This window comes from Diadema antillarum, unplaced genomic scaffold (assembly GCF_040938485.1).
Source record: "Diadema antillarum isolate AM-2024a unplaced genomic scaffold, OU_Dant_1.0 scf00000128, whole genome shotgun sequence".
NCBI lineage: Eukaryota > Metazoa > Echinodermata > Echinoidea > Diadematoida > Diadematidae > Diadema > Diadema antillarum.
This window is the reverse complement of record NW_027271017.1, coordinates 6,074,847-6,089,713: the sequence shown is the minus strand read 5'-3', so window position 1 is coordinate 6,089,713 and position 14,867 is coordinate 6,074,847. Positions and strand designations below refer to the sequence as shown.

Genomic DNA, 14,867 nt, shown 5'->3' with positions numbered 1-14,867 from the left:
TTGACTTATCAAGATGCGCTGTGTCGAATTTGTCCAACAGAAGAGAGATTTTTCAGCTCTGATAACATGAAAAACTGCCTGTGAGGAAGGATGATCTCCATTTTTTGATGGCTGCTCAGGAGTCTGCATGCAGCTAACACTGGCCGTGGGGGCAGAGCCGGTGGAGTGCATCATGCGCCTCGTGCACACCGTTGTCGGCTGCATATTTCAGCAGAGTGCGGGCTTCACTGGAGGGAGACAGAGTGAGTACACAGTCATGTACAATGTATGTTACGGAAAAACAGGCAGACACCTAATTAGCACTGCAGCATTAAATCTCTTCTATATTACACCCATGGCTGTGCCATCATACCAACAGGCTAAACAATTTATGAGTAAAGAACAATAAAAATGAAAATGTCACTCTTTGGGGGGAAGGATATGGAAGAAATACAATCCTGCACTGTATGAAGTACATGGATAAATCAATCATGTATGCAAAAACAAAAAGTGGAGAGACAGACAAAATGTGTAATATACATACATGTACAAAGATTTAAATGACTGCAAGGCAAATGACATGACAATATGACATCTAAGCCTGTAACTTTGTTCATCTAACTCTAACATGGAAATAACATGAAAACCTAAGCATGCAACTATAATATTGACTTCACAGAGGACAGACAGAGAAAATCAAATGCAAGCTTTACATCAATCATGTGGACAACACTTGTCGCACTTACTCCTTATCCTTGACATCAGTCTTGTACCCATGGAGATGACCAATCGCAAGATTATGAGACGCATGAGCATGCCCTCTGTCAGCAGCATATCTATACATGAAGCAAAAAAAAAGAATGACTTGACATAAGACTAAAGGAGTAAGCTGGAATATTGAACCATCCTAGTGAAGCAGCCAAATTATCCCTAAACTTACGATAATCATTCGTTGTGTTGTGTTTCTTTTTGCTCTGCTGAGTTTACTTTGAGTATAATGTCAAAGGGAATGAACTACATTACTAATCCAGTGAAATTAAAATATGCATGCATTGAATTGTACATTGTACATTATGTATACATTTGACAGTGGTTCACAGTTCAGAACTTCTAAAAAATGGCAACCTGGTTGACTAGTTGACTGACAATGTACAACTTGGGAAATCAGTAGCTAAAAGATATCTCGCCTTTCATCTAACATTGTCATTAAAAAAAGAAAAAAAAAAAGGAGTGACATATGAGTGTGGGTGGAAGGATGAAAGAGAAATATAACTCTGGTAAGTTCCATTACTTTGACAATAGCATACCCCTGAAGAATAATTCATACTCATCTACAAGCCTGCATTCAGGAAGCAGTAGCAATGCTTGTTAAAGTGATATATGGTACCGGTTTAGATATTTTGCACTGTGTTTGCATTTCATTTAGTATTCTTTAGTTTTAGAAAAATTTTCATGTCCAGTTTGTTACTTACAAAAAAAAAGAAGAAGTACAAATATGACTGTGCATCACAAAACAAACAAGAAGTTGCTCGCCTTGACTCAACATGAGGACACAAAGTAGATGACATGGATCAACATACCAAGTAGTCAGTCTTCAGGGTTTTTTTTTTAATAGATTTTCTGAAAGAAAAAATCTTCTACATAATTCTAAAATTTGGGATCAAGTAACAAATCAGAGATTGTTTTTTTTTTCTTTGCAGTGTTTCTAGAGCATTTTTTTTTTTCCAGTTTGATTTAATTAGGTAGGTCTTACAGATCTCCTTTCATTTCTTAAAAACCCTTCACACACCCTCACTTTCTCACTTTCAACTCTGACGTTTGAAAGGACAGTGCTACTGTGTGCAGAGATGGAATCACTGATGAATAGAATGTGCTTAATGAATGTGGAAGACCTCAGCTTAATCTGATAATCCCTTCATTGTGGCTGCTGCAGAGTTTAATCATCCCATTTTTTTTTTGTCCCAGAGTTTAATCATCCTGGTTCCCCCCCCCCCCCCCCATTCACTGCACAGAGCACAGCGCAGCAAGATAAAGTACTTTACCAGCAATAGGCATGCACACTTCAGTCACACTAATCACCTGAACCACTCCATGGCTTTGTCCTCATCAGTGTGGGTTCCTTCTCCCCACAGGTACCTCTGGCCCACCATGTGGGCTGCATGAGGCTGGCCAAGGTGAGCATAGAAGTGGGTGACATGGAACTGCAGCTTGTCCATGTGGTAGTAGGAGAAGTAGATGAACCATGCCACAAAAATAACCACCAAGATCTGAAAGGCATGTAAACATTTGAATAATATAAGCAAACTCTGGATGCACCGAGGAGTGAAACATATTAAGCTCTTGGGTTATTTACATTGCTCTGTTCAACTGCCTAAACTTTACCTGTGTATTTGAGTGACTACAGTACACCATGAGACATGCCAGTAAAAGGACAAGTTCACCTTCATACACTGTAATTGTGGACATTTTAGCGGTATATTAATTTTTGTGTAATTGGCATTACTGGTACTTCTGGCTAGCAAGAATTCTAAAACCTGTGAAAATATCTTCACATTTTTCTCTGCACATTGTGAATGGATTGACAATTGTGCAGCGTGAATTCAACAATCCGCGAATATGTTTTTGAGCCGCTCAGCACGTTATTAATTAATCATACCAAAATACTGACATTTACAATGAATGTGGATTGAGTGAATGCAGCAATAAGTTGAACACATCAGTGAAACTGAAAGTTGAAGAAAATTAGACAATCCCTTCAAACTTTGAACATCTAGAAAAAGTTATGAATGATATAGGCCTACAGAAAATTCAACATTCACATTTCTCGCACAACAAAAGAGCACTTGAGTCTTCCCTTTGTGAAGTTAGTAACAAGTCAAAACTTACCATGACAAACGGGAATGTGTACTTAAGAAAGACAGGAAATTCTATGGAATTCTTGGCAATCCTGGGTTTTTGGAGGCTATATTATTTTAGGCTTCTAACTTCAGCTCATAATTCAGCTCGACAATAAAAAAAGATCAACAGCAAAACAATGATACCGTAGATTACAAATGCACATTGGAAAGGTATTACGTGCATTTCACACGTATCGGTACTGCAGAGATGCCAAGTTCAAAAAACTTTTATGAGTGAGATTTTTATGACTCGGCATCTCGGCGCTCGCGCGCATGCGCACGCGAACGAGGAGGGTGTCCCCCTCCAATGGTAGGGAGCTTTTTTAAATTATTAGCTCTTAATGATGCAATCTGGTGCATACTTTAGTGACTATTTTTTACTAATTTTGAAAGGCAAAAGGGAAATATACCTTCAATTGCAACTATCACTTCAATCCTTTGAGCTATGCTCCTTATTTTTGGCCCAAATTGCAGACTTCACCAGATGCGTGAGAAAAATGGGTGCCATGCGTGAGATTGTGAGACAGACCCTAAATGCTTGAGTCTCACGCAGAATGCGTGAGAGACTTGGTAGCTCTGGGTACTGTCAATCGAAGGTAAAGGGTGTTGGTTTCAAAAGTACGGCGCAACTGAGTAGACTATGTCAAAATAACAACCCACACGTCACATTCGTAGCAGTTTACGCTAATGTGGCAGTTATCTTGTGATTCTTGGAGCGAGCGTGTACCACAAATCGCATTTTTAATGCACACTGACTTGTGAATTCAGAGTAGACCCTCTACCAAAAAATTTTTCTGAACATGTGAGTCAAGTTTCAGGCAAAACACTGTCAGTGTCAACAGTGAGTTAAGTGTCAAACATTTTGGTGTCGATGTTTTGGATACCCAACTAACGCTACATCACATGTGTAGCTCCATTTACTACTAACGTTAGTAAAAATGGTTTACACGTAACACTTTAAGTACAGTGCAGTGCCAGTGGACAGCCTGGGGGGGGGGGGGGTTACGTTTTATACGGGTTAATACTAGTAGTTGGCCTCCTGGCTTGTCTATAACTACCTCAATTATCGTTGTGAGCCAGGTATCGGGTTTCTTGCGACGAGCGAGATAAACCTTCCCCTTAAATGGAAGGGACGTGTCCTCCTCTGGTCCAGATTCATCGGTGAATGCATATTTCTCCTCTTCTTCCTCCTCGTACTGATCATCATGTTCTTCTTGCCTATCGGGCACGAAGACATTTCTTGCTCGGACGCCGTCTTCGAAAAGCGTCGAAAATTCAGCCATATTGTTTACGATGAACTAGGCAATGGAGATCCGTGAATCAAGACGTTTAAAGATATAAATTATGTATACCCATGTCACACGTAAAAAAAAACATAAAAATGAAATCATTTGAAATGAAAGCAATTAATAACACTTATTTTACATTGTTATTATTTTGATTTACGAAAATTACAGGCTACATTACCTATAAATAGTAAGTAGAAGAGTTTTATTTTACGTACGCGTCTTGACTAGATTCTACAGCTGGTCACGTGATTTCCCATTCAACTTGCGTGTGGCGCATGGTAAGCGAGCACTACTGTTGACCTCGCCATGCATGCAATGATGTTGACATTTGCAGGTGAGTGTGGTGTGCATGCACTCTGTTGTTCGCCTGCCTGCTGCACCACCATTGTTGTCGATACACACAACTCCAACGACGTCGTGTACCATCGACACGAATGTCATGTATGTGTACCTGCGTTTTCAGTTGAAAAGCTTTTCAGCGCAAACCAAAAGTGCTGAAAGAGTACCACGGTATGCAGTATCTGAACAGATCGCAGGTCGACCTAGAGCTCGGGAGCGGAGCTTTTGAACATATAAAACGCGACGTCTAACGTGAAGACAGAGCAGAGTGAGTTTTAGCCGTGCCCGGCAGTGAATTTGAGGCTTGAGCAGTTGAGCGGGCGGCTCGTTTTCTCACCAATCGACCAAGCAAGACATGTTTTAGCGGGTAAGACTCACTAAGACAATTCGGCAATTGTGCCGACAATTAAAGCATGGAATGATTTAAGTTAATAATAGTACAGTAGGCAAGTCCGGGAAATTCGCTCGGGGGGGGGGGGGGGGGGGGGAGTGAGGGTGGGGCATGCTCATGAGCATGGGATGGCCAGGGTACCCATCATGGCCATGACAGGCCCTTGGGGCCGCGGGGCGATATCAGTCTGGGAAACCCGCTCACGAGGACTGCCTCCGCGTACGAGCACTGCCCCGCCTCATGAGGCATGAGGCCTCCTCCCGATCCCGGGGGGCCTCAAGAACCCCCCCCCCCCTTCACTTTTTATTCATCTCACATCTGACGTATACATTGTTACAACTTTGCACGGTGATTTTTTGTTACACACACATGTCCACTATCCATGATGAAAAGAAGAAAAAATTCTGTTTTTTTTCTTCAAAAAACAAGTTTTAATCAACCGATGCAGAGCGACCCATCAAAACACGGGCGCCAGCGTGTTCGCACAATGCAAGACTGCCGCATCTAGCGGCCTGATCTGACTAAATATTTTCGGTGCTTTTTTCTGCGGCTCTCACCTCTCTGCGCACGTATCAGCCTCGTGAAGCCGAAGAGTGAAGTCTTACATCTTTTTACAAAAATTCGTAATGAGAAAAATAACATCAGTACTAACCTGATCTTGTTCATATATTCCAAATTACTATTCCACACTGATAGAGTAGGTGGGTACTCCAGTTTGTTTTCTGGAATCCCGCGACGCGACGTTTCAAATACATCACATCACGCATCCAGCACATAGAGTCTACAGACGGCGCGCAAGCTGTGAGATTTTGAGAGCGAGCTTGTGCACGCACCGGAGGATGCGTGCGCAATCTCAAAATCTCACAGCTTGCGCGCTGTCTGTATGTGCTGGATGCGTGATGTGATGTAACTGCAAACTGGGCCTGATGCAGTACCAAATTTAGTCTGGCTTCTAGACCCTCTGCCCGTACTATTTCACTATTCAGGATATTGACGCCCTCAACGCTGAAAACTAGTATAATTTAAGGTGGTTTTGGTCTTTGTAAAGGTGGCGGTTTCGTCGCAGGGTCCAGTTGGCAAAGGGTCTGGAAACCAGACTATACCAAATTGCAATCGGCGCGCTCCCAATGATAGTCATTTGTTACGACAAAATATTGAAAGGTTTGAATTAAAAGCCCGGGCTGAGCCCGGCACTGTAAATGGACAAAACTGCGGGGCTGAGTACCGCAATTGAGGCCGCGCTCGGCCGCGGCTCGGCCCAGCCCTGCACTGTAAACGGGGGTCCCAGACATCTAGGGCCTGGTTGTCTTGTAATGAGGTTATTTGTGCTTCATTGCTTTGCAGTTGTTTTTACATTGTGTGTTGATGTGGCCATTATGGGTTTCTCTGTATGCAATATCGATCTTCTTTGTGTGTATGGATACAAGTGTGGCTACAGACTGTATATCCCGTGACTCGGGCCATGGCTATGGCTGTGGCTAGATGGTAATTTAAGACACGCGCATGTGGTTGTATGCACTGCCTTTGATATCCGGTAAATAATCTATGAGTAAACATACCTCCTAGTCCTGCTAAGCAAAGTGTGATTATTGCTGGCCATTCGTCGCCATGGATACTGGTTCTAAAAGAAAAAATCACCTGGCCTAAGACTCCAGAGTTTAAATGCGTATGTGCATGTGGTCCAACCAAAGCTGTAACATTATCATAAAGATCAAGACCAAGCCGCCCATAATCTGATCATAATGCCGTCCAAAATTCAAATTTTGGATGGTGTTTACTGTTATGGACGAAATGGGTGGCTTGCTCTAGGCCTACAGTGCATAATATAAGAAAAAAAAAAGAGTAATCCAACTTTAGAGGGCTTTTGTTTCATAATTATCAACTACGGTATGGAGATTGCAATGTTGATTGTAAGGAAAGGAGAACTATTGTCCTTTCCATCAGTACCTGCTTGCGCTGATAAATGGCAGGCATGACTGAGCACATTTAACTTTAAAGACAACAATGACAAGTTGCACTTTTTCTAAGTCTCACTGGAATGGATGAGATCTGTCAATGAATGTGGTCAAATAAAACAGGCCAACCTGCATGACTGCAGGTTTGTGTTTAGGGTTTCCTCTTTCCTTTTAAAAAGGTGTTGGAAAAAGTTCAAACTAGAGGCAAGAGCCACAAAACTCCTCCCAAACATTCAACATCTGCCATAGTGACTAGCAGAACTGAAACTTGTAACTACTCTGGAGAAAAGAAGAGAGAGACAAGGCTTCCTTCAAACTTGCAGGATAATGAAACAATTTGATATATGCAAACCAGAGAACTACTTCGAGAATGCCAGAATTGATAGAAGAGGAGGTCATTCACAAAGCTAACCAATACAAGAAACTGCCTTGACATTCTAAAAGGAAGAACTTATAGCCAGAGAGTTGTCAGTGGCCGGAACAAACTAACCACAGATGGCTATTGATGCCCCCACACTCCTATGCTTCAAAAGACAATTATCTAAACTTGGTTTATAAATGAGTCCCATTGGACTCTCCTTCTCTCCCACCATACTATTTACAGTGATGTACTTTCATCACTATAAAAGCAAGGTGTGGCCTTCAGGGAAAATTCTAGGTACGGTAAATTTCATAGTTCAAAACCTGCAACATGGCCACCTGTGCAAAAACTTGGTCCCTTCCACAAAGGCCAACCCACACAATCCATTTTCTCTGTTCATATTCAAGACATTGCTTTGTGTTGAATATGAACAGAGAAAAATAGACTCAAAATAAGATGTAATCAAACATGTGAAAAACACATACAAATGTATATGCAAAACTTGAGATACATTAAACCATTTAGAAAATTTGTGCACAAAACATGATTCAAAACATTGGGTGTACAGTAAGCAGCGCAATGGGAATTAAGTCACCAAATATTGCCTCCCTGTCCCCAGATGTTTAGCACACAACACAGGCAGCAAAGTGCCAACAGTTAGTTCCTTTCATAACTTTCATACACACACAGTCTGCCTTCATACCTTTCTTGGCTCTCACCCCACCTGTCCTCAATTCCGAGATACATGCAAATGAATGCATCCATACCTTGTTTGAGTTGCTACTTGGTATGTATTGCTTCTTCCATTGTCTTACAGTGTGGGGAAATTTCTTTCATCTATAAAAGTGCTCTTGTGTAAGCAATCTGTGGTTGGCATAATCGAATTAAGTACTGTCGGTATCCCCTGTGTGCAATATGATTTTTTTTTCCTTTTTGGATACTGTCAAACTCCCTAATACATGGGCTAACCAGATGGGGTGTACTAATGTTGATGATGAAGAGAAATTTATTGCTTTGTTAATTGATTTTGTCATGTAAGGTGAATAATCCAAGATTTTAGTGAATTGTTGTTGTTGTTGTTGTTTGCTTTTTTCTTCTTCCTCATAAACTTTTTCTCAATGCCAAAAATTGGTATGTCCCTCATTCACAAGAGAGGAAAGGTTTTATTCTGCAAAATAATTGCACAATGTGTCGAATAATATTTCTCCAAGGCAAATGAGAATAAAATAATCCCATGTCAAGGTACAGCTTAGATAGCACCAGAGAGTATGTATACCTTAGACCGACCCTGGCCGCAAGGACAAGCCCCCCCCCCCCCCCCTTCCCTCCATGATATTCTCACATTCAGAGCTTGCAACATGCTCAAATTTCATGTTGTGGACCACCCTGAATGATTTATAATAGATATACAGCTTCACTTGTCTTTTTTTTTTGTGTGTGTGTGTGTTAATTGAGTTTACTGTACTGTACTTCATCTACAGGTGCCAGATGACAGTGCATCACAGCTCAGCATAGGCAGCTAGGACTCTATGCACCCGAGGAACAAAGACAATCATGGCTGCCATAGTTCATAGTGCAAGTTGTGCTAGTCAGCAGGAGTATGTTTTCTATGAGGCAAAACATCCTGCAAAGGTCTTTGGCCTCTTGAATGACATGCGGAAGACAGGCAGCATGACTGACATTACCGTCCAAGTGGAGAACAGTAACTTCACCTGCCATCGAGCCATCCTTGCATGTAGCAGCCCCTACTTTTATGCAATGTTCAGCAACGACTTCCTGGAAAAAGTCAAAGGGGTTGTGACCCTGGAGGGCATGGGTGCTGCGGTGGTGGACAAGATTATTGAGTTTTCCTACACATCCCAGTTGACAATCAACACATCAAACGCTCAGGAGCTGTTGGAGGCAGCCTGCCATCTTCAGTACCAGAGCATTGTGGATGCATGCTGCAAATTCCTCAAGCGGCACCTGAATCCTTCCACGTGTCTGGGCATCAAACATCTGGCCGAGACTTATTCCTGCCAAGATCTACTGGATGCTGCCTCCAGGTATTGCAAGGAGAACTTTGTGACTGTCAGTGAGCAGGAGGATTTCCTCAGGCTTTCCACAGAGGAATTGGTAGACTATGTCTCCTCTGACGACCTGAATGTGGAGAAGGAAGAGGTCATCTTGAAAGCATGCATGGCCTGGTGTGCTTTTAGCCATGACAGAGCTGAGCAGTTTCACCAGGTGCTAGGGAATGTCCGCCTCGTGTACATCAAGCCCAACGTCCTCCTTAGCCACCTGTCCAATCCCATCATCGGGGACCACAGCAAAAGTGCAAAGCACATCCTTGCAGCCATATCCATGCAGCAGCAGTACCAGTGTAAGTCAAACCTTGAAGGCCTCAGCCCTATGCCTCGTCCGTCAACCTATGCGGAGGTGATGGTGGTGGTGAGTGGTTATGGCAAGAACTACTCTAGCATAAGAGACGTTGTGTACTATTCGCCTGATTCAGATAAGTGGGCTAATCTTGCCCAGCTCCCTCATAGCATCAGCAATTTTGCTGTATCAGTGTTAGAGGACAAGATCTATGTGACTGGAGGGAAGGTTAATCGAACAATTACAAGTGCTTGCTGGATCTTAGACCCGAGTACTAACACATGGACCAAGGGAGCAGATTTGAATGGCGCTCGGCAGCTGCATGGTGCCACTACCACAAAAGCCGGAAAGATGTATGTCATAGGAGGAGAAAATGAAAATGGCATGGACTGGGCAGTGGAGCAATATGTCAGGTCACAGGACAAATGGACAGTTGTCACTTCTCTGCAACAGGCAGTTGCAGATCCTGCTGTGGTGTCCATCAAGGAAAAGGTCTACGTGGTTGGGGGAAGCACAGAAATGCACATGGCCTATGAGCACATCCAGTGCTACAACACGACTCTCAACAGCTGGCGCATACTGACTCGCATCTCCATCCCGAGCTGCCACTTCCCTGCTGTAGCGCACGGGAACAAGATCTACCTGATGAGTGGCTTCGGCAGGCAAGGCATCAAGGTGTATGATGTGGAGCACAATGCGATTCTTCAGCCTGTGCCTATGTGTAACACAGAGAGACATCTCTTTGCAGCTTCATCGGTGCAAGGTAAGGTTGTTGTGTCAGGTGGGATGGATAACTACCAATCGCTTTCTTCAACCGAGATCTACGATCCATCCACCAATGAATGGACAACTGGGTCCCCCATGCCGAAGGCACTCCGAGCTCACAACTGTGGTCTGGCGTGTAAGTTGTATCTAGGACCACCATTTGATAATGACTGACCTTTTTTAGGCATTGTCAGAAGTAAACTACTTCTAGATAGAATTATGTGAACTCGTAGTCTTCTTGAAATGACAATATGTACGCACAACTTTGCTTGACTTCTCTTGAAATTTATGTGACTTGAATGCACCATTTTACTGTGTGTGACAAGTGATTTGATGGTGCTGCTGCTATTTGCCTTGGTAGAGAAATGAGAATTTAGGATGCCACTGTATTCAGCCATGCACTGGAGCTCCATGTAGCATTTACCAAGGTATTCTGTCATACAGTACAAGTGTGCATGGGTATTTTTGAATTTCTCTGGCACCCAAGCTGCTGCCATATATTCCAGTGTACAAAAGAAATGAGAGTTGTGGATGCTGTATTGTGTACTTATTCCTGGGAGATATTTATGGAGGATCTTGGTGATTTTATTATCATCTGTGACTCCCAGAGTGCATTCAATAGTGTTTTACATGCACAGTCTAGATAATATCTCCCCACATCTTGTTCTCCGCACATTTGTCATAATGCAGAATTTTCCTTGTTTTGTTTTGCATCAAGTGTCTGCCTTTTGGCCCTCCCTCAAAATAAAAGGGGGAATTGATAGTTGCCAGCATTCTAGCATGACTTGATTTGAGGGGTTTTCCTTTAATTACTTGATGACATGATCTTTACCTTTTCACATATTTGTTTAAACTTTAGTTGATTTTAATCTGCACAGGGTATTGGTGTAAAGGGAGAGCTACAATTCAAGGTTTATGTGACAGAATACAGTGTATGACACTGTATTATGCTAGCAGGGTGAATCACATAAATGAAATGATAACACCACTCTTACAGCATAAAACAGTGTATTCAATTGCCAGGAAAGTCTAGCTGTCTAGAGTGTGTGGAAGTGAGCTATTATAGTACATGTATATGTCTCATGCTACAGTGCACAAGCGTACAACAAACATACATGTACAAGCATACATTGTATGTTTAGTTCAATTGCCTTTCATGTGATGTTTTGTGATATGTGCTAGGAGCCTATTAATATGTGGTACTAGTGAATTTTACATACATTAATTGTACAAGTTTTACATATGTAAAATGTGGTATTATGAATCCAAGGGATATTTACCACTACTGGTATGCTGTACAGGGATCTAAGCTGGCCATAGGGTAACCATGCATGCATTACAAAAAGACCAAACAGCTGAAGAAAAAAACAAACACCTTGCTTCTTGTAGATGAATGACATTCTTTTCATAGATATTTTTATTCAGGAGAGTATTTAGAAGTTGCATTAAGTACTAACATTATTTAAAAGTAGGGGCAGTGTGCAAAATTTAAATCTTGTTTATTTTCTTTTCTTTTTTTGTGCATAGATTTAGAAAAAATTTATAGGAAGCTCTTGTAAATATGTGGTGTGACAATCATTACATACCTTTGTCAAGCATCAGGTTCCTTAAACCTCATCAGCTCTGTTTTCATTGTAAAGTTTTGCGCAGACTCGTAAAAATGTGGATGAATGAATGCGTGGAATAATTGAGAGCATACCCATAATAGGAGTAAAATTAAGGCTGCAATTCAAATTGCAGGACATGTCTTAGATGTGAGTACAGTGGGAAAGCATGCTTCAGAGCATAATTTTACAAATGAAAAAAATTAGCTGAAGGAATAAAATGTCCATCATCCGAATTCGAAGACCTCATCTATGCAGCACACAATTAAAGAAGCACAGGATCATCTTACACTGCTCTCTGACACGCTCTTTAACCCGTTGAGGACGGGCTGATTTTGCCACAACACGCCTTTTTTCATAGGCACCTGCCAAGTATACTCCGGGACTCATCCTCAACAGGGTAAAACTTGAAAGACACAGTCCCTAGGCTGTTCAGGCAATACAATTGTAGATGCCAATGTGTATTATTTGTGGTCTAAGGCAGCAATGTCTTATGGAATGATGTTCTTTTTTATTTTTTTGTTTTGTTTTGTTTTTATAGCATCTCCCTATAATGAACATTGTACTCTTTCTCTCTTGACAAGCCTCACCAGCACCCCTTTCCCTCATTATGATAATGGGATTTATACATTACATCATGCAATAGATCTGATCTACAAAGGTTATTTGAATATGGACAGTAATTAGCAAAACAGTCTCATCAACACATGTGCTTTTGTATCAATTTGCAAAGTCCCCCTCTAGAATGTTTACAATTGCTGTAGTCCAAAAACTACCTTTTGCTGACAATGAACTTTGGTCTGATTTACGATGAGATCAAAACCGCTTGTTTAATCACAAAAATATCTGTGTAACACCATTTGCACAGATTCCAAATGATGTTGGTGAGTTATAATGTCAATAGCCATCTCCATGATTGTCTCTGCTATCATCAGTAGAAGACCTTGATACACTGTACCAGGTATGTGTAGTTTTGCAAACTATGCACCTTGTTTACAGAGTTGTAATTTCACTATTTGTCATAGACCAGGGTTTTCAGTAGTTTTTGTATTGTGTGGGATTTTTTTTTTTCATGCTTGAAGTATTCTTCTCTCACATTTGAGTACAAAGAATGACTATATGCACAGAGCAAGTTTGCAGTGTGTCCTTACTTTATTGAGGTCTGGCAGCCAACTGATGATCTGGCTTGTACATGTACTGACAGGCCTGTACATTTGATAGACATACATTTTATAGTGATTGACATATGATCTTATTTGTAATTAACCGGTGGTCATCTAAGACTGCCTACCAGGACTACCTGATCTTACCTGTGTATGCCTCACTAGCTTACTTTATTGCTTTTGGTCGCCAGTCTGGTCTGGCCTGGCTGTCAGTCAAGACACTACAATGCTTGAAATATTCTTTGTTACTTTTTGTAACAATCTTTCGCTGTCCATTCATTTGTGGAATGGCTTGAGGCTTTCTGTTCCAATTTCAATTTCAGCAAGCCTGGGCGTCTTCTTTGCTCTGAAAACTAAGGCGACAAGCTCATGTATCCTTCCACTGACTTTCAAATTTCTCTTAAATGCAGAAAGTCTTTCAAAATTGCTCAAGCTCCACAACTTGATTTTGTTGATACAGTGTAGACAACTCCTCTTCTTCAGCCATTAAAATGATAAAACACCCCAAACTCAATATTGATATATGGTAAAATTGCTTATTTCTATACTATCAATTATCAGTGGTGCAGCGTCGAAGACCAGAGTAACATAAAGCTTTATGTGTGGGTGCGTGTTTACAACGTACAGGAGCAAGTGAGTGAAAGAGAGCTTGAACAGCAAGCTGAATTTTGGTCACTATGACCCAGTGTCCTGTGATATCACACAACTGATGGCTTCACCCATCAATTATAAATTACAAACTCACTTAAAGTCGTAGGTGCCCATACGCCTTTTCATCAATGATGGCATCACTCATTTTGCTTTCAGGACTGCCCTGAAATTGCTTGCTGTCAATCTACCCTTTCGAAGTTGATGCCATACAGGATTGTTTTGTTGGCCTTTAAAATCTTCCATGGCACTCTGCTGTTCCTTGGTGAGTCTTAATTTCTCTAGAAGGAGACTTATGTCCAAGTTCTTGCTCAGGAATGCTGGTGAGAGAATCAGTTCCTCAACGGATGGCACTTGGAGTTGTTGACGAACTGGTTCAGGGGAGAGCAGCCAGTACATCCCTTTAGATTGGCCACACAACTTGAACTGATCAGGTAGCCAGCTGTGATCCTCGTCCATAACGGTCCTTGAGAGTGGATCATAGTCGTTTGGTCTTTCTGGCAATCACATCCTTTGTCTTGTAGGTCATTCATCAGCCACTTGAACATAGAGTCAAAATCTCTTGTGTGTGACCTTAACACAACATGCTTGACGTTTTTCCTATCTGATGACTCACCGCTGTAGCAAAGTTGTGGAGACCAAGACTGTGCGAAACCTCGCACTTCAGTAGTGGCTATTGCTGTGTACCTCCAAAATTTTGGAAAGCAGTGTGAATCTGCTCCTGCTCCCGGTCCTCCCTCTGGCCTCTGCGACCGTAATTGTTTCTGGGTTCAGAAATTCCTCCAAATTTCTCGACTTTTGTGACGAACTGTATAACTGATCAGTGGAAATACTGGGGGACGATTGTTCCAATCCTTGTGGGATTCATTTAAGAGTACGTTATATATCTATTGTTGTGTGAAAATTATTTGCTTCAGAATGGTCTCATATTCAAGTAATGTGCAGTTTAATGTTTCCAGGTTAGCATGCCTGGTCAGTGACGGGGCATTGAGCTGCACATTACTTGAATATGAGACCGTTCTGAAGCAAATAATTTTCACACAACAATAGATAATGTACTCTTAAATGAATCCCACAAGGATTGGAACAGTCATCCTCCAGCATTCCCACTGATCAGT

At 41.7% G+C, this 14,867-nt stretch overlaps 2 protein-coding genes across 2 annotated transcripts; one reads left to right on the top strand and one right to left on the bottom strand.

Moving 5' to 3' along the window:
• Positions 1 to 133: 133 nt before the first annotated feature.
• Positions 134 to 4,159, bottom strand: LOC139720435 (uncharacterized). Its single transcript, XM_071631795.1, has 4 exons — positions 3,935 to 4,159; positions 2,059 to 2,246; positions 726 to 815; positions 134 to 227 (listed from the first exon to the last, which is right to left on the bottom strand). Exons 1-4 carry the CDS (start codon positions 4,157 to 4,159, stop codon positions 134 to 136), a joined length of 597 nt encoding a protein of 198 aa, XP_071487896.1.
• Positions 4,160 to 8,717: 4,558 nt separating this feature from the next.
• Positions 8,718 to 11,223, top strand: LOC139720434 (kelch-like protein 24). Its single transcript, XM_071631794.1, has one exon. The coding sequence runs from the start codon at positions 8,766 to 8,768 to the stop codon at positions 10,506 to 10,508; it is 1,743 nt and encodes a 580-aa protein (XP_071487895.1). The 5' UTR covers positions 8,718 to 8,765; the 3' UTR covers positions 10,509 to 11,223.
• Positions 11,224 to 14,867: the final 3,644 nt, after the last annotated feature.

Coding starts and splice junctions, on each gene's coding strand:
- LOC139720435 (XM_071631795.1), bottom strand. CDS start 4,159: ATGGCTGAATTTTCGACGCTTTTCGAAGACGGCGTCCGAGCAAGAAAT. Junction 2,247..3,934: donor GGCTCACAACGATAATTGAG/GTAGTTATAGAC, acceptor CATGCCTTTCAG/ATCTTGGTGGTTATTTTTGT. Junction 228..725: donor ACTGATGTCAAGGATAAGGA/GTAAGTGCGACA, acceptor GTCTCCCTCCAG/TGAAGCCCGCACTCTGCTGA.
- LOC139720434 (XM_071631794.1), top strand. CDS start 8,766: ATGGCTGCCATAGTTCATAGTGCAAGTTGTGCTAGTCAGCAGGAGTAT.